The 21,375-nt window shown below is 62.2% G+C and overlaps 3 protein-coding genes across 16 annotated transcripts in view; 1 reads left to right on the top strand and 2 right to left on the bottom strand.

The window, feature by feature from the left end:
- The first annotated feature begins 252 nt into the window (after window positions 1–252).
- On the top strand, window positions 253–5,776 carry LOC104054603 (rac GTPase-activating protein 1). 6 transcript variants are annotated; one of them, XM_054070517.1, is made up of 17 exons: window positions 253–571; window positions 675–877; window positions 962–1,098; window positions 1,314–1,392; window positions 1,588–1,641; window positions 2,229–2,306; window positions 2,395–2,505; window positions 2,631–2,751; window positions 2,907–3,181; window positions 3,405–3,566; window positions 3,692–3,787; window positions 3,877–4,078; window positions 4,152–4,257; window positions 4,410–4,542; window positions 4,618–4,720; window positions 4,826–4,943; window positions 5,019–5,776. In XM_054070517.1, exons 1-17 carry the CDS (start codon window positions 403–405, stop codon window positions 5,068–5,070), a joined length of 2,199 nt encoding a protein of 732 aa, XP_053926492.1. In that variant the 5' UTR covers window positions 253–402; the 3' UTR covers window positions 5,071–5,776. The 6 variants fall into 6 exon arrangements, with proteins under 6 accessions (XP_053926492.1, XP_053926490.1, XP_053926496.1 ...); XM_054070515.1 differs by having other exon boundaries at window positions 2,865–3,181; XM_054070521.1 differs by lacking the exon at window positions 2,395–2,505 and having other exon boundaries at window positions 3,021–3,181.
- Window positions 5,777–6,034: 258 nt separating this feature from the next.
- Window positions 6,035–10,621, bottom strand: GMPPA (GDP-mannose pyrophosphorylase A). The gene is made up of 12 exons (XM_054070522.1): window positions 10,513–10,621; window positions 10,345–10,442; window positions 10,163–10,266; window positions 9,610–9,802; window positions 9,401–9,460; window positions 9,121–9,251; window positions 8,221–8,355; window positions 7,975–8,072; window positions 7,794–7,840; window positions 7,604–7,696; window positions 7,329–7,497; window positions 6,035–7,240 (listed from the first exon to the last, which is right to left on the bottom strand). Exons 1-12 carry the CDS (start codon window positions 10,553–10,555, stop codon window positions 7,140–7,142), a joined length of 1,272 nt encoding a protein of 423 aa, XP_053926497.1. The 5' UTR covers window positions 10,556–10,621; the 3' UTR covers window positions 6,035–7,139.
- A 2,010-nt stretch (window positions 10,622–12,631) lies between these two features.
- The window catches only part of SPEG (striated muscle enriched protein kinase), a 39,280-nt gene continuing 30,536 nt past the window's right edge, over window positions 12,632–21,375 (bottom strand). For 7 of the 9 annotated variants that reach the window (XM_054069596.1, XM_054069594.1, XM_054069595.1 and 4 more), the window contains 17 exons: window positions 21,134–21,306; window positions 21,002–21,028; window positions 20,612–20,764; window positions 20,354–20,396; window positions 20,190–20,258; window positions 17,912–20,081; window positions 17,648–17,800; window positions 17,459–17,575; window positions 17,205–17,372; window positions 16,799–16,921; window positions 16,436–16,600; window positions 15,584–16,256; window positions 15,255–15,494; window positions 14,959–15,182; window positions 14,573–14,648; window positions 14,175–14,324; window positions 12,633–13,879 (listed from right to left, as the gene is read on the bottom strand). In XM_054069596.1, the coding sequence (XP_053925571.1) occupies window positions 13,672–13,879; window positions 14,175–14,324; window positions 14,573–14,648; window positions 14,959–15,182; window positions 15,255–15,494; window positions 15,584–16,256; window positions 16,436–16,600; window positions 16,799–16,921; window positions 17,205–17,372; window positions 17,459–17,575; window positions 17,648–17,800; window positions 17,912–20,081; window positions 20,190–20,258; window positions 20,354–20,396; window positions 20,612–20,764; window positions 21,002–21,028; window positions 21,134–21,306 (4,932 nt within the window). In that variant the 3' untranslated portion in view covers window positions 12,633–13,671. Of the gene's footprint in view, window positions 13,880–14,174; window positions 14,325–14,572; window positions 14,649–14,958; window positions 15,183–15,254; window positions 15,495–15,583; window positions 16,257–16,435; window positions 16,601–16,798; window positions 16,922–17,204; window positions 17,373–17,458; window positions 17,576–17,647; window positions 17,801–17,911; window positions 20,082–20,189; window positions 20,259–20,353; window positions 20,397–20,611; window positions 20,765–21,001; window positions 21,029–21,133; window positions 21,307–21,375 lie in introns of all 9 variants that reach the window. The other 2 variants (XM_054069592.1, XM_054069593.1) reach the window with 1 other exon arrangement.

Here is a 21,375-nt window from a genome sequence, read left to right as displayed (position 1 = left end):
GCACGCGAGGCACCGTGCTGGGGACACCGGACAAGGACCGCGTCCCCCCCGGCTGCCAGCCTCGCTGCTGGGGGGCGAAGGGCGGCTGAGGTAGAGGTGCCGGCAGCCCCTCCCGCCCCCCGCAGCGCCCGCATCCCCCGGGCACCCTCTCAGTGCTCCTAGCGGGTCCCCCCGGCGCCGGGGCACCCCCTTCCAAGGGGACCCCCGCCCGCCCCCCTCGTCCCGCCCCGGGCCCCCTCCCTGTAGCCGGCACTGCCCCCCCGCATCCCGCGGCATCCCGGGGCATCCCGCGGGAGCGCTGCCCCGCGCCGGGGCGGTGGGAGGCGGAGGCGGGGCCGCGCCGGGCTCCACCCCGGCCCCCAGCCCACATAGAGCGGCCGGGACGCCCCCGGCCCCGGGCGCATGGCGCAGCGCGGGGGCTCCGGGAGCGCCCGTGGGAGGCGGGGGTCGCGCTGCCTTTCCCCGAGGGGGCTGCGGGCCGGCAGGATGCTGCGGCAGCGCTGCGGGCGGCTCCTGGCCCAGCTGAAGCGGGTGTCCGAGCTGCTGGAGCTCAGCGGCAGCGTGGAGGAAGGTGAGTGCGAGCAGCCCCTCGGCACGGGGCGCTCCGACGCCTCCGTCTCTGCTCCGGAGCCGGGCATCCATCCCTGCCGGCCACCCGCTTGTGTTGCCCCCAGACTACATCCAGATCGTTCGGTGCTTCGAGACTATGCGCCAGAGGTGCTGCCGCCTGGAGCAGGACGGGCAGCGGGCCCGCGAGCGCCTGGCCCGCGCCGAGGCTGGGCAGGCGGCGCTGGAGGTGAAGCTCAAGCACGCCCGCAAACAGGTCGAGGTGGAGATAAAGAAGCGGCACCGTCTGGAGGCTGAACTGGAGATGCAGGTCTGGGGGCTGACTGCAGGGGTGCCTCGTGGGGCTGGATGCGGGGACCCCAGACAGTTCACCGCTGCCCTGTTTCGCTTGCAGGAGCGCAAACATCAGCTTGTCTTAGAGTCCCTGATGCAGGAGCCATGGGGCAGCGGCATCCTGACCAGGGAGCAGTGCTCCATCCTCAATGCCCTGGTCAGCCAGCGCCTTGGGGCAGCCCTGGCAGCAGGCAGGAGGTGAGCACATCTGTCGGTCCCAGCCCCAGACAGCCCCAGGCTCAGCTGTGCTCCTCTGCCCCTCACTTCTGCTGTGCTCGAGGGTTTGGCTTGGCACGGGGGCACTTGGGCTCTGCAGAGGTGTCAGTTCTGGGCTCCCAGCAGTGGCTGGACAAGAAGATGCTGGCCGGGAAGGGCTGTGCCAGGGCTGGGCTGACCCTCAGCTCACTCCACAGGTCATCTGCAGTGGACGAATCGTGCCAGTCCCTCCTGTCCCACTCGGACATCAGCTATGACCGCACTGATGATGATGTGGTAAGGAGTGACCAACTACAAGTCCCGTGATTTGGCTTCTCCCCAGCAGTGAGGATGTGATTTTGTCCCACTCCTGCAGCCCCTTTGAATGGCCATGGTTGGGGGTGGGCTGCTGTCAGAGCCAGAGCACTGATGCTGGGGGTGCCGCTGGCCTGCTGCAGCCCTGCCAGCCCCAGCCTCCCCACTGCTTTTCAGGATGTTGATGTAACGGTGGCGCAGACCCTGAAGCGCAAAGCCCAGGAGAGGCAGGTATGAGGGGAAATGCTGGGAGGCAGCAGCCCTAGGGGCTCGTTCTGAGTTGGGGTCTGTGCTCTTGCATGGGTGAGGATCCCCCAGGCCTTCTCTGTTCTCCTGCCCTGTGCCTGTGGGATCCTCTGCTCATACAGGTCAGCAGCCCAGGACCACACAGGGCTCAGGCACCCAGATACTTCTCCATCCCAGCATGGGAGGCTGCAAGGAGCCTAGTGGTGGTGGTGGGAGTTAATTTATTGAGGCTGGGCTGGAAGCGTCATCTCTCAGTAAACCTACTGCAATCAATAGAAACTCCATTACCCTCCACTGTGGCCCAGCTGGGTCTCCTCAATAATTGATCCCCACGTGCATGCATCCCACACTCTGCTCCGCTCACACCTCTGCATTGCAGGCCTGATTTGGACTCCCCAGCCCCAGGGCTGGTTCTGACCCAGCTGAGGGGCCTGGGAACCCATGGATCCCCACAATGCCTGGCAGTGCTGGGGGGCAGGGTGAAACCACTTGGCTTGATTGCTCTGGGGTGGAGGGGCAGAGTCAGGAAGGGGGCCCCTGCTTATCCTTCACCCTATCTGCTTTCTCCCTAGCGTGTGTCCCTGGCCCCTCAGATCGGCCCTGTGGTGGTGGCGAAGCGGCACCGGTCTTCTGTGGCACCTCAAAACACTGTGAGTAGTGACTCCAGTGTGCCCTGGGCAGGGTGTTGCCTGAAGGAGACACTGAAACCTTCAGGCCTGGGGGTGCTGTGGGGTTTAGGAGTGCTCAGCTGTCTGCTCCAGGTTCCTGTGCCCTGCAGCCTGTATCTACCAGGTTTACCCTGGCTGTGCTGGACCAGTGCCCTACAGCCTGTACACTCCTATACCCATGGTGAGAGCATCGTGGGCTGTGCAAGACTGCGGGGATGAGGAGCAGGCTGTGCAGAGCTCGTGGGGAGACATTGGAGCACTGAGAGGCTGCAGCCAGGCATGTTCTCACTGCCCCCATCTCAGCAGGCGAGTGTCCCCCCCGTGCCCACTCCTGAAGAGATCACAGGCCCTGCTGGCAGCCTCCTGCCCACTGCTTTGTTGCCACGACGCTGCTCTCGCCAGGGACACCGTATCTCCACACGTGCAGGTCACAGGAAGGTCTGGGGAGGAGGGCTCATGGGTGGTGTGGGAACAGTCTCAGCATGCTGCTGTCATGCAAGAGGGAGGTCATCTGCTGAGGGATGCTTGTCCCCACCACAGGGGTACTGGGGTCTCTGAACATGCCAAATGCCACTGTCCTAGGGCAGCTGGGATGCTGCAGAGGCTGCCTGGAGGTAGGAAGCCTCCTCACAGCCCAGCCAGGAGCTGGGATGGTTTGCCTTGCAGAGCCTGCTCTACTGCCTCCTCTCTCTGCAGAGCTGACCACTGCGTGGGGCACAGGTGAGGATCCAAGCTGCCATGCACCTGGACAGGAGAGCCACACCGTGGGCGGCTCAGAGGGGCAGCCAGTGCCAGCCCACTTCCCCTCTCCTCCACAAACTCTCCCAAAGCTCCAGCATGAGTTCACCTCCAAAACAGTATGTGCCCCAGCCTCTCTCCCACCTCTTGGTTGCTATTGGAGAAGAAAGCAGGGCAGAGGGAATGTGTCTGGTGGGGCAAAGCTCTCCTCCACCCTCCCCATCCCGCCTCTACCTGCACAGGGGATGGATGGAGGTGATCGGGGCTGTCTTGGGTGGAATGAGGGAGTGGTATTGGTTACCTGCAAGATGGGGAAGCCCCAACTCTGTTCCCCCTCTCCAGGTGATCCGCCCTGAGCCTTGTGGTATCTGCGGCTCCCGTATCCGCTTTGGGAAGGCTGCCATCAAGTGCCGCCAGTGCCAGCTGCTGCTACACCCCAAGTGCCAGGACCAGTGCCCCAGCCCCTGTGTACCTCGGCCTCACCACCATGCCTGGCCTCGTGAGGTGAGGAGGGGACACAATGACGTTTGGGTGCTGCTCCCTGTTCCCGTGAGGCTGCTGGGCTATCAGCCCGCCCTGGCTGCAGGCTGTGTGGCAGGTGCAGAGCAGGTCCATGTTGTCCTCCTCAGGGTGTGCTGGCTGACTTTGCCCCCACCGTGCCACCCCTTGTGCCTGTGCTGGTGTTGCAGTGTGTGACCGAGGTGGAGAGGCGAGGCTTGACAGAGGTAGGGGCCAGGGAGGTGGGGGCAGTGATGCTGTAGTCCCCAAGGGGTAGTGATGCTGTAGTCCCCAAGCTGCTCTCCCTGCATCCCAGACAGGGCTGTACCGGGTGCCGGGCACGGAACCACTGGTGCGGGAGTGGAAACGGAGGCTGCTGCAGGCAGGGGGTGCGCTGCCTGCCCTTGGCAGTGTGGATAACATCCATGTGGTATGTGGGGTGCTCAAGGACTTTCTGCGAGGGCTCAAGGAGCCACTGGTCACCTTCAGCCTCCACTCTGCCTTTCTGCAGGCCGCTGGTGAGCAAGGGACCTGAGGTGGGGGGCTGAGGGGCTGCTTCTTCCCTAACACCTCTCCCCATTGCCACTGCAGACATCCCAGATGATGCTGCCTGCAGCACCACCCTGTGCCACTTGGTGAGCAAGCTGCCCCCAGCCAACCGGGACACCCTGGCCTTCCTTATGCTGCACCTGCTCAGGTGAGGGACACTCTGGCACATGGGTCTGTCTCCATGTCCTGGAGCTCTTCCCCTTACCCAGTCTCTGTGCCCTGGAGCAAGGAAGGTGAGCTTCAGGACAAGGGTACCCTTGGCAGGGCAGTGTGCTCACACTGTCCATCCCACCTGGTTAGGGTGTCACACAGCCCTGAGTGCAAGATGGACATCCTCAACCTGTCCCGTGTGTTTGGTCCCACACTGGTGGGACATGGCTCAGCCAACCCTACACCACTCGCCATTATGGAGGACACACCACGGCAGTGCAAGGTGAGGGGGTCCCTGAGGCATGGGCTACATCCCAGGTGCTGCTGGCATCCCTATTCTCCATCTCTCCTTATCCAGGTGGTGGCTCAGCTGCTCTCACTGCCACCCGACTTCTGGAGAGGCTTCCTGAGAACGAAGCAGGAAAACCCACTGCCACCACCAGCCCTGGGAGATGAACGTGGTGAGGCACAGGAGTCCTGGCCTCCTCCCTGCCCTTGCCTAGTGGCTGCTACAGCATCCTGTGGCTGGTCTGGATTGTGATAACTGTTCTCCCTCTGTCCTACAGAGCCATTCTTCCGCCCCATCTCCTCCCCAGATGCAAAGCTGCGCCAGCTGAGCCCAGGTGGCACTTGCTGCCTCCCCAGCAACCTTTGGAGCTGTGTGGGCACAGCCACCCAGCCCCCGTGAGTGCTGCCGGGGGTGAGTGGGGGGCACAGGGGAGCCTGCTTTGCACCCCTGACTCATCTCTCCCTACGCAGGCAGGGGATGGGCCCGAAGAAGGTGGGTCGTTTCTTTCCTTCTCTGCTGTAGCCTGCAGCAGCGGCTCCCTGGGGACACTGAAGAGCTGGCACTGGAGGAGGAGCAAAGCCTGTGGGACCAGGCAGCTGCCTGTGAGCTGGTGGTGCTGAGCTCCATACCCTACTGTGCTTGACTGGGGAGCAAAGCTGGCACTGCCCTACTGTGGTGGTGGCGGTGATAATGCCCCAGCCTGTACCTAGGGGCTGTTTGTATTAAATGTTTGTAGCAAAACAAGCTCTCTGTCCCTCCCTGCTGCTGTCAGGTACCACGGTTTGGGGCTACAAAGAGCTGTACTGACAGCACGGGGTGGGCAGTGCTCCCTGAAAACCCCCATTTGCTGTGCAGGGAGGGCAGGCAGAGCCCCTCCTCGCCCTGCCCTCCAGCCCAGGATTCAGGAGGCCCTGGCCTCAAAAGCTGTTGCTGCTCGGGGCAGGACAACCTTAAAGCGTTTCCAGACTTCCTGGCACCTTAGCGGAGGCCCCTTTAACTCCTTCCTCCCCTCCAGTCCCGGCGCTGGAGCTGCCAAGCAAGGCTGGGATGCACAGCGCCTCCCCTCCACGAGGGGGAAGCTGGCTGTAACGGAGCAAGGGCCCAGGCAGGGCTTGTGCCCCAAATAACTCGGCACAAAGGGAACTTGGGGGAAAAGGGACCTTACACAACAGGGCTGAGAACTGTCCCAGGACCACGTTCAGCAGCTGAGAAACCTTTGTCCATACTAAAAGCCAGGCTAGATGTGGGATACAGGAGAAAGCAAGTAGTCTGGCTGTTTCCCCCAGTGCATGGGTGTTCACCAGCAAGCAAGGAAATTAGCACATCCAAAGGCAGAGGCAAAACTGAAGGAGTTTAATGTGCTTAAAGCCAGGGAACAGCTAATCCCTGCCCAGGACCACAGGAGAACTGGCACGGGAAGGCACAGGGCTGGGAGCAAGGATTTACTGCAAATCCATCGAGCTGGGTGGTACTAGATGGATGGACAATGCCTAATGCAGCACGTTGTTGAAGGCGAGAGGCGTGATGGAGCACTTTACAGAGTGCAGAGTTCCGCAACCAGGGGAGAAGACAGTGAAGTAAGTGGATAAAGGCAGTGTTGGTTATCATAAACAGTGCGCAGCAGGATCAGCTGGGAGCTGCTTTCAATAAAAACAGAGGTTTTGAGAGACAGACAGGCATCAGCGCTCTGCCACCTGTACACATGTAAGTTGATTGCTCTGGTACCCTGTGGAAATGGCTGGTGTGAGGTGAGACATAGAGCCAACCCCCCAGGCTCCACCCAAGCTAGTGCAGAGGAGGCTGCCAGCCCACCGCGGTGGCAGGAGCCTGCTGCTGTCACCCTGAGCCTTGCCTAGGTAGCCTGTGCAGGTTCCAGCCTGACAGAAGCAGGCTCCGTAGGGCTGGCAGCTCCCCTGGCTCACACTGAGCCCTTGGCAGCAGAGATGGTGCTGGGGGAAGGGGTGCTTTTGCAGCTCCCTCCAGGGCCAGCAGCTTGCGTGTCCAACCCAGCCCTGCCCTGCCTGGGCCCTTTGGACAGCCTGGTGCAGCTGCATTTTCCCAGTGGTGGGCAGGAGCTTAGCTCAAGCTGTTGCAATCACACTGAAATTGCCTCCTGCAGGGTAAGCTGTCTATGCAGGACAGGCATATTCAAAGCTCCACAGCCTCAAGACTTTCTAGGGTGCTGCAGACAGAAACTGATGCAGAGTGAGGAGGTGTGGTAAGACAGTGGTGGTAGTGTCCTTTGGAGAAATGCCCAAAGCTGGACCTAAGACACTGAAAGCAGCACGTATTCCCTCAACAGTCTCAACCCAGGGCTCCCTGCGCAGGCTGGTGCCAGGGCACATGCCGTCTCTGAAGACTTCACCCAGCCCCTGGGCTGCAAGAGAAGCAGCACATGAGGCTGATGCTCACCAGCTTTAATGTCTGTCTGAAGCAGGAATCAGGCACTCACAGGGCACCTGGCCTGCACGTATGACTCTAGGGGTACTGTGAACCTCACAGGAGGTGAAGCCTCAGCACAGGCTCTTGCTGTGGGGCACAGCAGGAAGTGAGGGGCTGGAGCTGGCCCCCAAACCCAGCAAGCCACTAACTCACAGGATAATCTGGTTTTTGTAGCTGCGGCTCAGCTCCTTGTGAGGAAGGACAATGGAGTTGAGAATGACGACCTCAGCGGGGATGGTGACACTGCAGCCTGCAGGGAGAGCGTGAGGGGGTTAGGAGGAGGGGAGAGACTGCCCCACTGTATGGGGCTAGGGTGGCTTAGTGCAGGTGGGATGTACCTAGGATTGTGATGGATGGCGTGAGGCGCCCATCCCGGAAGAGGGTCTCGCTGTCAATCTTGGCATAGGGATCGTTGGGGTTAGGGTCACTGGGTGTTCCTTCAACCCGGGCCCAGCGCCCGATGGTGCTGTCCCAGCCCACGATGGTATTGAGGACACAGGTGTGGTCCTGGGGTGGATGAAGGGGGAATGGAGGAGACAGGGATGAAGGGTGCTGCTGCCTCCCTGCAAGGGGTAGGGGCTGAGACCCACACCCTCGGGCAAACCCTACTTACATGGAGTGAGGCACCATGCAGGACAATGGACTCACGCACACGCACACCAGCTCCCACCGTCACTCCCTCCCCAATGGAGACGTTGGGGCCCAGCTGTGAGGACAGAAGGAGATAATGAGGTTGAGGACAACAGCCCCCTCAGCACCCCTAAGCATAACCCTGCTGCAAGGTCCTCCAAGCCAGGGCTCACCACAGCTGTGCTGTCGATGGAGGCTGTGGGGTGGATGTACACATTCCCTGCAAGACAAGGCAGCTGTGTCAGCATAGGAAGCACAGGAGCATCCGCCTCTTGGATCAGGGGAGGTCCTGCCCAAAGGTCTCACTGCCTGCCCAGGCAGCCCCCAGTGCGGTGAGGGGCCTCAGAGAGGTACCTCGGATGATAGGGCCTCCAGGTTTATTCTGGGCCAGCCTCTCTGGGTGGCTCTTGCTGTACTGGTTCAGGTAAAGGCGGCTGGCATAGATAGCAGAGCTGGAGGAGGAAAAGCAGAAGGTTGTTATTGCCTCTCCAGCAGTAGGAAGAATTCAGCTCCTCCTCCCATCCCCAGGGCTCTGCCTGGGCACTCACGGTACAGATTGCTCGATGCTCCTGCTGTGCCAACTCTAGCCCCAGCCCTTACCCAGCCGATTTGATCTGGCTCCAGAAACCATCTGTTTTGTAGACATAGAGTTTGCCACTCCCAGCCAGCGCTGTGAAAACGTCCTGCTCTAGCCGGATCACTTCTGCGCGCTGCCAGCCATTGGAGCTTTCTTCTCTGCAAGAGAGAGGCCCATCAGACACCCACCCACTCGAGTCACAACCTCAGCCAGTCTCTCCAGCAGCTGCCCCCCCTCCCCCAAATTTGAAGGCTGTGGTGATCCTAGACTCCTACCTACCCACGCATTTCCCTGCAGAGGTGGGGCCAGCCCCAGCTGTCAGGCTAGGCCTGCAGAGCCCTACAGTAGCACCGGGAAGCGGCTCTACCAGCTGAAATAAGCTCTAAGCCAGAAGCTGATGGTGCAAGAGTCCCATCCAGTCCAGGTTGGAGTATGAGCAACAGACCCTGCCTCTGCTCCAGAACCCTGCCCAGCTGGATTTTTGCTTGGGTGGTGGCAGAGATGTCAAGTGACAGGCTGGCTGGTGGAAAGAGCTGAGGAGGGGAGCAGAGCATTCCCAGGTGAAAGGCTCGCTCAGCCCGTTGTCAAGAGTTGAATGAGGATGAGGTCGAGAAGAGAAAAGGCAAGGCGGAGTGTCAAGGCGGCCAAGGAGGGGAGCAGAGGAAAAAGCAGCCTTGCAAATAGGCCTTCCTGGAGCAGGAAGGAAAGCATGCATTACCACTCGGGATGATCCAGCTCAGAAAGCAGCCAGTGCAGACACACAGGGAGACTTACCCAAGGTAAGGGCAGCTGGTACAGGACCAGGAAACAAGTGAGTGATGGCAGAGGAGGAAAGAAGATAGAGAAAGAATGGAGGATGAGCGTGCCGCTGCAGCCCCAGGAAGCAGTAGGGTGGGAAAGACGCAGGGCAGAGGGGCACTCACAGTACTAACTCCTGCTGGTTCCTCTGGAAGACTTCGCCAATGTGCTGGAAGATGGCAGGTGTGAACAGGTAGATGCCACAGTTTATGATCTCACTGACAAACGTGCTGGGCTTCTCCACGTAGTGCTGGACCTGGAGGCGAGGGAAGAGATGCGAGTCCCAGGGCACAGTCCCCATGCCTGGTGTCACATCTTCTGTGGCACGCTGGGAACCTGTGCCCATGCAGGCAGCGCAGCACCCACTGCCTGCACTGTGCCTGGCTCCCCAGGGCCTTCCAGTACCTCCTGTGTGTCTGCGTTTGCCACAATACAGCCATAATTTAGTGCTTGCGTCCTGTTGGCCTGTGGAGCAAGGGTGTGTTAGCAATAGTGGAGCAGTGGGCATGTGGATGCAGTGCTGATGAGACCCAAAGACCCATCCACTGCAGGAGCCACTGGCTTCTAGACAAGCCCCCAGTGGAGCACTGCTGCTCCCTGGCACTGCCACTCACTGTGGTACCCAGAATGACAAAGCTGTGCGCGTCCCCATGCTGCTGCCGGAACTCCAGCATCTCCTGCAAGGGAAACTCTGAGCACACGTCTGCGTTGAGGACAAAGAAGGCCTCAGCACCACCTGACAGGATCTGGTCTCGGAAGTGATAGATGCCACCACCCGTGCCCAGTGCTGCATACTCCTGGAGATACCTGCGAGCCAAGCAGGGAAAAGCGAGGGCTTAGGGAAGGAGGGGTCTGATGGTGCACCACCCGTCAGCAGGGCAGGGAAGGGCTGGCAGGGGCTGGACAGGCGCAATTCTGCCATGCAGTGCTGGGGCTCATGGGGACGTTGGCCTCCAGAAGAAGGCGGGGGGGCTTGGAGCTGTGCTGCAGAAGCATCTTTGCAGCAGGACCCAGCCAAGGCAGGGCCCCAGGAGAGGGACACTGGCAAAACTAACGCAGGGCCCCAGCCGTGCCCATCCCCCGTGGGACGGGGCACCCGGAGGAGGCGGGCGAGGGACAAAGCCGAGCTGCCACGGGCACCCCGCGGCGGGGAGCGCCCCTGCGGACCTGATGGGGATCTTGAACTCCTGCTGCGCTGACGCCAGGAAGCGGCTGAGGGCCTCGTGCGGCTGGTAGAAGCCCATCAGCAGGACCTCCTTCATGCCCGGTACCTGGGGGAGGAGACAGGGGGTGCAGAGCGGGGAGGGGAGCGGCCCAGCCCGCGGTGCCCCGTTCCTCCCGTCCCGTACCTTGGCGCAGGCCTCGATGTGGTGCTGCACCATCGGCACCCCGGCCACGGGGAACAGCGGCTTGGGCACCTCGAACGACAGCGGCCGGAACCGGGTCCCTGCGGAGCACGGGAAGGGTCAGGGGGGACACCGGCAGAGCGCGGCGCCCCGCGGCCCCGCGGCGCTCACCCTTCTGCGGACCCCCGATCAGGATCACCGCCTTCAGCGCCATCGCGGCAGCCACCGCCGCTTCCGCACACGTGGCCGCCGCTCCGCCCGCCCCGCGGCACCGCCCGCCCCGGCCGGCAGGGGGCGCTGCGGGGGGGGGGAGGAGGGGGAGGAGCCTGGGACGGTGTGCGTGTGTAAGGGATCGCGTGTGTCGGGGGGGCTGCAAGGGAGCTACTGCAGGGGTGTGCGTGTGTAAGGGAGTCCCTGTGTGGGGCGGGCGTGCAAGGGAGCCCATGTGCAGGAGTGTGCATGTATAATGGAGCCCGCGTGCAGGCGTGCATGTGCAAGGGAGCCGCTGTGCAGCGGGGGTGTGCTTGAGAGCCGCTGTGCAGGGTGTGCCTGTGCAAAGGAGCTGCTGTGTGTGGGTGTGAGTGTGCAAGAGAGCTTCTGTGCGGGGCGGGAGTGCAAGGAAGCCGCTGTGTGTGGGTGTGTCTGTGCAAGGGAGCTGCTGTGCAGGGGTGCGTGTGCAAGGGAGCTGCTTCACAGGGGTGTATATGCAAGGGAGCCTCTGTGCAAGATGTGCCTATGCAAAGGAGCTGCTGTGGGGGGTTCATGTGCAAGGGAGCCCCTGTGCAAGGGTGTGAGTGTGTAACGGAGCTGCTGTGCATGCAAAGGAGCCACTGTGCAGGGAGTGTGTGTAAAGTGTCAGTGTGAGCACACAAGGGAGCCACTGTGTGGGTGGGTGTGCGAGGGAGCTGCTCTGTATGGGGATGTGTGGGCTGTCTGTGAGCATGCAAGGGAGCTGCCGTGTGCCAGGTGTGCTAGAGAGCTGCTGCCAGGGTGGTGCAGAGGAGCTGCTATGCTGAGGCATGCGTGTGGTAGTGCCGGTGTGAGCCACCATGGATGGGCATGCAAGGGAGCTGATGCAAGGCTGTGTGTGCAAGGGAGCCCCTGTGTGGGGGTGTGCGTGTGGTGGTGCTGATGTGAGCACACAAGGAAGCCACTGTGGATGGTTGTACAAGGGAGCAGCTGTGTGTGGTTGTGCTGATGTGAGCAGGCAAGAGAGCTGCTGGGGGGGGGGGTGTCAGTGTGAGCATGTAAGGGAGCTGCTGTGTGGGTGCACGCATGTGGCGGTGGTGGTGTGAGCACACAAGGGAGCTGCCGTGGATGGGTGTACAAGGGAGCAGTGCTGTCCATGGGCGTGCGTGTGAGGGTGTCAGCATGAACATGCGAGGATGCAGCCGTGGGCAGGCATGCAGAGGAGCTGCTGCCCATGTGTGTGTGTAAGAGAGGTGCTGTGTGGGGCTGTGTGCGGGGGTGTCAGTGTGAGCATGCAAAGCAGCTGCCATGGATGGGTGTGCAAAGGAGCCACTGTGAAGGGATATGTGTGCAAGGGAGCCACTGTGCAGGGATGGGGGGTGTCAGTGTGTGCACACAAGGGAGCTGCTGTGGAGGTGTATGTGCAAGGGAGACACTGTGTGGGGTGTGGATGACGCAGTGCAGGTGTGAGCACGCAAGGGAGATGTTGTGTGCCGGGCATGAGCACCAGGTAGTGGCAGCACTGGTGTTGCTATGTGCTTGCACACGCAGCTGTGTGTACGCGTGGGTGCACAAGTGCACCTGCAGCAGTGTGTGAGGGGTGCGCGGTTGGGTGCAGGCATGGGGTGCGGGGGGCGCTGTAACCAGAGCAGCCCCTGGCAGTGTGGCCAGCACGGCCTGATATGGGCAGACAATATTTATAGCCGGGCAGCAGGACCCTCACCTGCGGCCCCAGCCCGGCTTTGGTGTCCCTGCTGCCCTGCTCTGCAGCTGGGCCCCCAGCACCCAGTATTTTCTTTCCATGACGCCAATGTCCCGTGAGCCGCTCTCCCCCCGCACCCACGCTGGTGCTTTGCAGCTTTCTTGGCTCCTTCTTCAAGTTTCCAACACCCTTCCCAGCCCAGCCACACCTGGAAGCTTCCCTGGACCCTGGATTTTGGGACAGGACACACCCGAGACACCCAGCTCTTGGTGGCAGCTGGGGGCTGCTCTGTCCCCCGCCCCTGTCCCCTCCCGGTGAGGCGCAGAGACGGGACCGGCTGCTCAGGGTCTTTATTGCTGCTCTGGCACGTTGCTTGCTCCAAACCACGAGGATATTGGCAACTCCAAAGCCCAGCAGAGAGGAGGGGACAGGGTCAGGTGCCTTCTCCCCAAAGTCAATAAATAAAGCCCTATTGCTACAGCAGCATCTGGAAGGTGGGTGCCCAACCACCGCCTCCATCCCTTGCCCAGGGCATCCCGGCCATCCTGAAGCACCCTGCTGCCAGCCAGAGAGGGGGTGAGGAAGGGATGAGGAGCTCGGCAAGGCACCTGTGGGGCCGCACGGTGGCACTGGGGGGTTGGAAAGGGAGAGGGTGCAGGGGGATAGGGGGGTGTCTGGGGACAGGCGGGCTGGCGGTGGGGCACAGGGTGAGCGCCAGAGCCAGATGGGCAGACCGTGAGCAGGATGGGCCTGAGCAGGTGCAGGAGATGTGCATGGCACAACCAACAGCCCCGGGGAAGGCACCGGCATTGGTCCTGGGGCCGCAAACCCGCTTGCCAGGACTGGGGATGGGAGGAGTGGAAGGTGGGGGACTGGCAACCCCCACTCACAGTCACGAGGACCGGGGCTGTGCCGGCTGGCGGGAGGGTGCAGGGGGCTGTGAGCGGGCCCCTCTCTGCAGAAACCACTGGAGCAGCCTGAGTCCTTGGGCAATGGCGTGCAAACTGCGGGGAGTGCAGGGCCCCCTGTGCCGTGGCCGGGGGCAGCTGCAGGTTGCAACATAAGGCACACAGCTGGTGGGACCTGCGTGGCCAGGGCTGGCTGGCATGCTGGCGGCTCTCCCACCCCTGCCTGGGGCTTCCCTCAGACCCCCCATCTCATCTTTCCCTTGACCTTCTGCCACATTCTCTGTTCCTCCCAGCAAGTCTTCCTGCCACCTGCCAGCTGCTGGACCCCACTACTGGTCTGGTTGGGGCAGCACCTCCCCTCTCCCTTGGCCCCGCCAAAATGATGCCGGCCACCAGCATCCCCAGCAGCAGCTTATGAGTTCCATGGGCTTGTCCAGGCACCTCCTGGCTCCTTCCTGGCTGCCCCATCCCACGGCCCCTGGAATGTTCCTCTGGCTCCTCGGCCCCTCACGGCCGTGGCCAAGGGGGTGGCTACTGCGGCCCCGGTGGCTGGCCACCCTGGTAGGAGCGGAGTAAGACCTTGTGCTTAGTGACTGCCTCGCCACGGCGCCGCTGGTGCTCCACCAGGAACTCCTTGAGGCGGTTGGTGGTGAAGGTCAGGGTCTGGCGGCGCAGCTTCATCAGGTAGGCATCTTGGAGCCAGGTGTTGGCAAAGCAGTCCTTCACCGTGGGGCGGCTCCTGGGGCAGGGGCAGTGCTGAGTCAGGGGCCACAGCTGCTGCTGCACCCCCCAAAATCAGACACTCCCCCTGTCCCACAACACCCAGGGGGCCCCAGCCCTCCGCGAGTGCAACGATGGATTTCATGGTCCTGTGCTGAGGAGATCCTATCACTTTCCAGGAGCAGAGTTGGACCCCAGGGTCCCACTGATGATTTCTGGAGGGTCTCTGTGGGGCAGAAGCTAGCTGCCCACCTGGCACTATAATGGGTGCAGTCTGGGGCCCTGTGTCTTCCCTGCTTGGGCCAGGCACTCACCAGGGGTGGACAGTGAGGACCTTGCGGATGAAGAGGGCAGCGCTCTGTGAGACATTGGGGTACAGCTTGAAGGCATCAAACCGCCCTGCCAGGATGCGGTTCTCTGTCTCGATGGGGTCCAGTTCGAAGAAAGGTGACCGCCCGCTGAGCCTGTGAGGGTGAAGTGGGTGGTACAGGCTGGGGAGCAGTGCTGGGAGGGCATCCGGGATCCCCTACACACCCATCCTTGTTTTGGAACTGCCACAGCTGTCCACAATCTCAGTCCCCGTTGTGGGAAGGATCGGCAGGGCTACAGCATCCCCCAGCCCACCATCAGCCTCATGTCCCCTGTGGCACTGAGCCCTGTATGGGGCTGACTTCACCTTATCATGCTCATCCCCCCTGGCCCCTTCTCTTACATGATGTAGGTGAGGACACCAACGCCCCAGACATCTGCTGCAGAGCCCACTGGGTCACCCTTCACCACTTCTGGTGCTGCAGGCAGAGAAGCAGGGCTGTCATACATAGTGTCATACCCACAGCACCCACAGCACCCCACCACTGCACCCTCCAGCACCCCTCCAGCCCCACAGCATCCAAACTCTCCCACTGAGCCCAGCAACACTACAGAAACCCTCAGTAGATGCCCCCAGCACCACAAACATCCCCTAGGGTCCTCAAGGAGATTTAACTCCTCCCCAGCCCGAAGCCCTATAGGCATACATGCACACCTTGGGCACACGCGTTCCCTAGCCCTGCCCACAGTCCTGTCCTCATGCCACTGCACCCCTGGAGTCCCACTCACACATGTACTCCAGTGTGCCAACACGCCGCCCCAGCTGCCGCAGCACGAGGGGGTTGTAGGTCTGGGCACTGCCAAAATCGATGATCTTGAGGGCGTTCATGCCTGAGATGATGATGTTGTCTGGCTTGATGTCGAGGTGCACGATGCGGTGGCCGTGCAGGTACTCGAGGCCCTGCAGGAGCTGCAGCACGTAGTTCACCACATCATCCTCCGAGTAGCGAAACCTAGGGGCGAGTGGCATCAGCAGGCAGCCCTGTGCTGGTGGCCACTGCTGGCAACCCTGTGCCCATCCGTACCTGTCCACAATGCTGTAGAGGATCTCCTTGCCGGTGCAGTTCTCACAGATAAGCACCAGGTAGCGGGGGGTGATGTATGCCTCATGCAGGGCCATGATGCGCTCATGGTGCAGTGCCTTGAGGATCTCGTACTCCTGCAGCACGCTCTGCTTCCTCTCTGCCTCATAGGGCACAATCTTGGCCATGAAGTGTTTCCCTGTCGCATTCTCCTTGCATAGCCGGATCACCCCAAAACGGCCCCTGCAGCACAGGACAGTGCTCAGCATCCCCCATGTGGGGTCCTGGAGGGGGACACCTCCAGGAGAGTACCCCAACCCACTGTTACTCACCTCGCCTTCTCATCCAGAAAGGTGTATGGTTTCTGGGGGACGCCCTGACGCAGTGCTGTGCCATCCTTAGCCCCTGAGACTCCACTCTCATCTGGGGGCTCCTTGGAGGATGGAGTGGGGGGCTCCTGCACTGGGGGTGACGTGGGGGGCATGGAGACAAAGGAGGTGACCATGTAAGGGGGCATCTTCCGTGCAGACGTGGCGTTGGGTGTGGGAGATGGTGTAGGGGCCGAGCTGGGGGTGGTCGACACTGGGGAAGTAGGGAAGGACTTGGAAGGGGATGGAGGCCTAGGAGCAGGGGATGTGTCCGTGGGGGGTGCAGGAGAGCCCCGGGTCGGGGTGTCTGTGTGGGGCAAGGCAACAGTCCGAGGTGGGGTGAACATCAGCTCTGGGGGCACACAGATGGAGATGTTGGGTGGGAGCTCAGGGTCTGGCTGCGGCCCCTCCTCATGGGGCACAGGGGACTGAAGGACCGCTAGGGTGACATCTGCCTGCACCACCCCATCTGCCTTCTGCACCACTCCTTTGTGCTTGCGGGGTGGCGTGGTGGGAGGGGCGCCCACTGCTGGTGGCTCCAGCTGCCCCACAGGTGTCTGGGTCGACCGGCTGGAAGCCACCCTCTCGGATGCAGGGATGGGGACATCAATGTCCTTGTCTGGGGCAGCTCGGGCATCTGCAAGGAACAAAGGGAGGTATTAGCCAGGCAGAGGTAAGCCAGGTGTGACATCTCAGTCCCCAAAGCCCTGGGGGAAAGATCCTTGGTACTCAAAGACCCCCGGGACTTCCCAGAGGCTGCAGCCCCACAGCTGGCCCCAAGGCTGCCTCATGTCCCATGGGACAGGGCTTGCTCACCTGCTGCCTCAAGGTGTACCTTCCCCGAGGGGGTGCTGTAGGGCCCCTGCCCGGCCTTGTTGACACAGGCCACCCGAAACCTGGCGGTGCTCCCGGGAGGCAGCTCCGTCACGTTGAAGTAGCAGTCAGCAATGCCAGTGCTGATGATCTTCCACTCATGCTCCCCTGCCGAGACAGTAGCAAGGTGAGGCTAGGGCAGACTGGGGGCAGGGGGCAGCTTCCTTTCCCCCACCCTAGCCCGAGACCCTGCCAAGCCTCAGGGGACAGCAAGGACACTGGGCACTTTTCTCCTGGCTTGACATCCCCGTGTAAGCCCATCTTTCCAGCTGCAGTTCCCAGAGGACAGGAGGAAGCACCACGTACCATCCAGCCTGTGTTCCAGTGTGTAGGTGCAGGGGGCTTTGCTCTCTGCAGGCTTCCACAGCACCAACACCGTGTTCTTGTACTTCTGAGGGATCTCTGGGGTGCCCGGCCGCCCAGGGAGCCCTGTGAGCAGACAGACAGGATAGGCAGGATGCCCAGCCAGGGGCAGAGCAGAGATGCTGCGGGGCAAGGGCAGAGCAACACGTCGGCTTGGAGGTGCTGGAGGTGCTCAGGTGAAACCAGCCTGCTCCCCCTCAAAAGTCCCAGCTTCTTTGCAGATTTGGAGAGGGGAGCTCCAGTGACTTGCTCTGACCAGTTCCTGGCCCTGGTCTGCATGCCTGGTGTGTGCTCTCTCCCTGCAAAGCAGAAACACTGTCCCCCAAGGCACCCTTCCTTGCATCCTTACGTGCCACAGCCAGCGTGCAGGAGCTGATGGCCGTGCCCAGGGCATTGGCAGCTGCGCACTCGTACAGTCCTGCATCCTTCCTGGAGACCTTGGCGATGGTGAGCATCTGCCGGCCATCCTTGCAGGAGACGACGTTCATCGCATTGTCTGGTTGCAGGGACCTCTTGTCTGCAGAGGGGAGCAGAGGGGAGGGATATTACAAAGCCCATCCCACCCAGCACCCGCCCACTGAGGCAGCACAGACAGCTCCCCACCTTTCATCCAGATAATCCTGGGGGTCGGGCTGCCAGCGGGCAGGCAGCAGAGGGTCAATGCCTCACCCTCCAGCAGCACCTGGTCCTTCAGCTTGATGTGGAAAATGGGAGGGAAATCTGGAAAACAAAGGAGAAGTCAGGCTGGGGCAGAGACGGGCACCCACCGTCCCACCATGGGGCTGCACCTACCTGACTCACTAGGTGTGTGTGACCCGCCGGCGACGGGTCCCTCCTCCCGCAGCAGGCTAGAGGGGATGCTGGGCTGCGAGGCCACCTTCTCCTTCTTGCCCCGCGAGAGCCCCCAGCGCTCCCAGCGGGACCGCTTCTGGCTGTCACCCCCACCTGCGGGCACCCAGGGTGACTGAGAGTGGGGCTGAGCCAGCACAGCCGTGGCTGCCGTGCCCAGGGCAGCTGGGCCATGGGGTGCCGGCAGGACCCCCCCTCGCCACTCACCTTTGGCAGAAGCAGAGGAGCGGGTGCTGCTCTCTGAACGCAGAGACTCGGAGGAGGGCGCAGGTGCTGGAGGGGGCCCTGACTGCAGGCTCTCCCCCTCAGAGTTGGCACGGCGGAGCTCCTGGGGCCCCTCGCCCTCTGTCCGCTCATCCGACAGGCTGCGCAGCCGTGCAGAGACCCGCTCCACCGTGGCACTGATCTTCCTCCGCACGGCCACCGCTGGAGACTCGCTCTCCCCTCTGCCCCCCGGCTCTGACTTTAGGCTCTCCGAGTCCCTCCGCTCCTTGGAACTGCCCAAGGAGAAGCGGCGCCTGCCAGCTGGGGTCTCGCTGCCTCCATCTTCCCCCCTACTCTTCTTCCTCTCAGCAGGCGGGGTCCGCTTGAGGAGCACGGACATCCTCCGGAGGAAGCCTCTGTCCTTCTCCACCTCGTGCAGGTCCTGCACTGACTTGGACTTAGCTGCCAGCCCAGGGGTCCGGTCCTTGCGCAGCTCCAGGGGCACACCGGCCGGTGTGGGACGGTAGATGCCATCATCGGGAGCTGGGGGACCACCCAGGTGCCGGTCCTCGGAGCGGGAGCGGGTGAGGAGTTTAAGCCCCCGACTGAGTGACGACTCCCGAACCCGCTTGAACTTAGCCTCAAAGACCTCCTCTGAGTCTATGTCCTGGATGACCAGGGAACTGGAGGAGCCGATGGGCTTCACCTCCTTCCTCAATGCTGGTGCTGGTATGGGGGGCTCAGCAGGGGTTGCTGGTGGGGGCTGGGGGAGTTCCTCAGTGATTGGTTCCCCACCTCCCGTGGCTCCCAGGGCTTGCATGACTTTGGCATAGGAAGATGTTTTGGGGGCATGGACTCCAGAGGCTGGGAGCTGTGGTGGGGTGGGTGCTCCTGTCCTGGCAGCTTCCTCCCCACTGGCTCCAGCAGTCTTGGTGGGTGTCTTCTCCTCCTGCACCGTGGTCGCGGGCTTCTTTCCCATGGTGGTGGTGGTGGCCAGGCTGGCCCCGGGCTGGCCCCGCTCCTCGGGAATATGCCTTCTCCCCAAGGCAGCCTTGGTGGTGTGGGCTCGGGGGATGGTTATCTCTGCTGCAGGGGGTGTCAGTGGGCCAGCGGTATCTGGCGGTGGCGGAGGCCGGGTGTCAGAGAGGGCTGAGAGTGACGGGGACTCCTTTAGCCTCTGGGCCTCCAGGCGGGCCACCGGGATCTCCAGGGGTGCACCCGAGCGGCGGTGACGAACGACAGGCTCAGCATCCCCATGGCTGAAGGAGCTGCTCTTCTGCAGCCGGTGCTCAGCAGGGAGAAGGCGTGGTGAGGTGGCCTCGCTGGAGGCTGCCCGCACCAGACGTGGCACTGCTGGTGCTGGCGGCTCCAACCGGGTTGGCCGAGGGATCTTCTTGTCGGGACTGACCCCCAGGGTCTCCAGGAGGGGACCCCGCAAGCCACTGACTTTGCCATCCCCAGAGCCACCCCGCAGCAGCCGCTGGCGCATCAGCTCCAGACGCTGGGCATGATCATCCTCCACCCAGGGCCCCTTCCGCCGTGGAAGCTCCATGGAAGCTGCCTTGGCCAGGGCTCGTCGGGGGTCTCGTCCTGCTTCGGCCCCCTCCTCGGTCCCTGGCGGCTGGGGCAGCACCAGGGCACTGTCAGCAGAGCCACCCCTCTTCAGCTCACCCCGCCGGGCACTCCCCGGGGACTCTAGGCTGGAGCCCTTCCTCATGGCTTTGCGGGGGTACTCCGGTCGCTTCTGGGCTTCAGGAGCTTCTTCGTCAGAGGAGCCATGTGCCTCTGCCTCCGCGCATGACCGCCGCAGTCCAGCACCCCTCAGCCGCTTCCCCAGGGCCACCCCGGGCTTCCCCATGCCCTGGCTCTGCCAATCCATGGCAGAGACGTCCCCTGGGGTGACCCCTTCCAGCTGCGGCTCCTCAGCAGGACCAACGGCCTCATCGTCCGTGGGGATCTCATTGAGTGACATGCGGGAGCCAGAGAACTCCACCTGGTGTGGCATGGGGATAAAGGGCAGCTCATCCAAGTCGTCTGAGTCTGAGGAGGATGACAGTGCTGGTGACTCCTTGAGGTGTCGGGGCACAGCGATGGAGAGGTGGTTGGATGTATCCTCCAGCAGCTCTGGGATTGGCCGCAGGACCATGTTGCACTTGTAGCTGATCTGCGAGCGCTGCAGCCAGTGGAGGGAGCTGGATCAGGCTCAGGCAGGCAGCATGGCATCTTCCTGCCCAGCACACAGCTCTGCCTCCCCTGCTCCCTCCCAAGCTCCTGCCCTCACCTGCCATTTCCGACGGGAGAGGAAGAGCTTTAGGTGGTCGGTGCTGATGACCTTCCCCTTGGCCAGTGTCTGCAGGGTGAGGGGACAGCGGTGTTCCACAGAGCCTACAGCAGGCTCAGGGGTACCCCGATGCCACCATGTGCTGTATCCCTGTCCAGGCTCACCTTGAACCATGGATGCTCCAAGGTCTGTTCTGCATTGGGTCTCCTGTGAATCCACACAACTGAGTAAGAACCACCCAGGCTGGGAGACTTTGGCCAGGCCAGGGAAGGGCATGAGAGTCTGGCTGCCCACACTGCACCCCGGCAGGGCTGTGCAGCCAGCCTTTCCTCAGCTCCCCTGATGCACAATGAGTTCCATCCCTCCCGCAAGCACAAGGCTCACATCAGAGGGGTCGGGGGCAGGGATCCCACAGCACTTACAGCCTGTCATTGACCAGCACTTTGATGACAAAGCCCTTGGCTTCCCGGGTGAGCCCCTGGAACATCCTCTCCTCGAAGGCCACGTTGTAGTTGCGGATGTTCATCAGCGTTGTCTTGTCATTCTCCCCCACAAAGGGAGAGATACCTGTCAGGCTGCCAAGGAGGAGACACTGTCATAGGGCTGGGGGGACATGCGGAACAGCAGGGCAAGTATGAGAGGCTAAGGATGAGACTCTGGAACCCAGCCCAGGTGCCATGGGGAGAGCAGAGGCAGGAACAGCTGCAGAGGACACTAACTCTGCCAGCAGCTATGCACATGGCCACAGCCCCTGCACTGTGACCGGCAAGACGGCAGGACGGAACCTCTTGGGGGCCCACCAAGGCACTTACCAGAGGTAGGCGATGACTCCCACAGGCCTGCAGAGAGGAGAGCATGGTTATTGCACAGCACAAAGCCCCTGGGGTGCCAAGTCCCTCCCTACATTGTGGGGAGCCCACTGTCCACCCCGGGGCTGCCCTTACCAAATGTCAGTGACGCTGGACACAGGGGTCTGGTTGACGATCTCAGGGCCCACGAACTCAGGAGTGCCGTACTTGCAGTACTGCGCCTCCTCAGGCGTCAGCTCCTGAGCATTGCCAAAGTCGCAGATCCGAACCTGCTCGCTGCTCAAATCCGCCATCAGGAGGTTTTCTGGCTACAGGACAGTGTGGGGCAGAGGGGAGCTTGGCAGAGGCTCCCACGGGGAAAGGGATGGCCCCTGTCA

Source organism: Cuculus canorus, chromosome 6 (assembly GCF_017976375.1).
Source record: "Cuculus canorus isolate bCucCan1 chromosome 6, bCucCan1.pri, whole genome shotgun sequence".
In the NCBI taxonomy this organism is placed as follows: Eukaryota; Metazoa; Chordata; class Aves; order Cuculiformes; family Cuculidae; genus Cuculus; species Cuculus canorus.
This window is presented reverse-complemented; position numbering and strand designations above follow the sequence as displayed.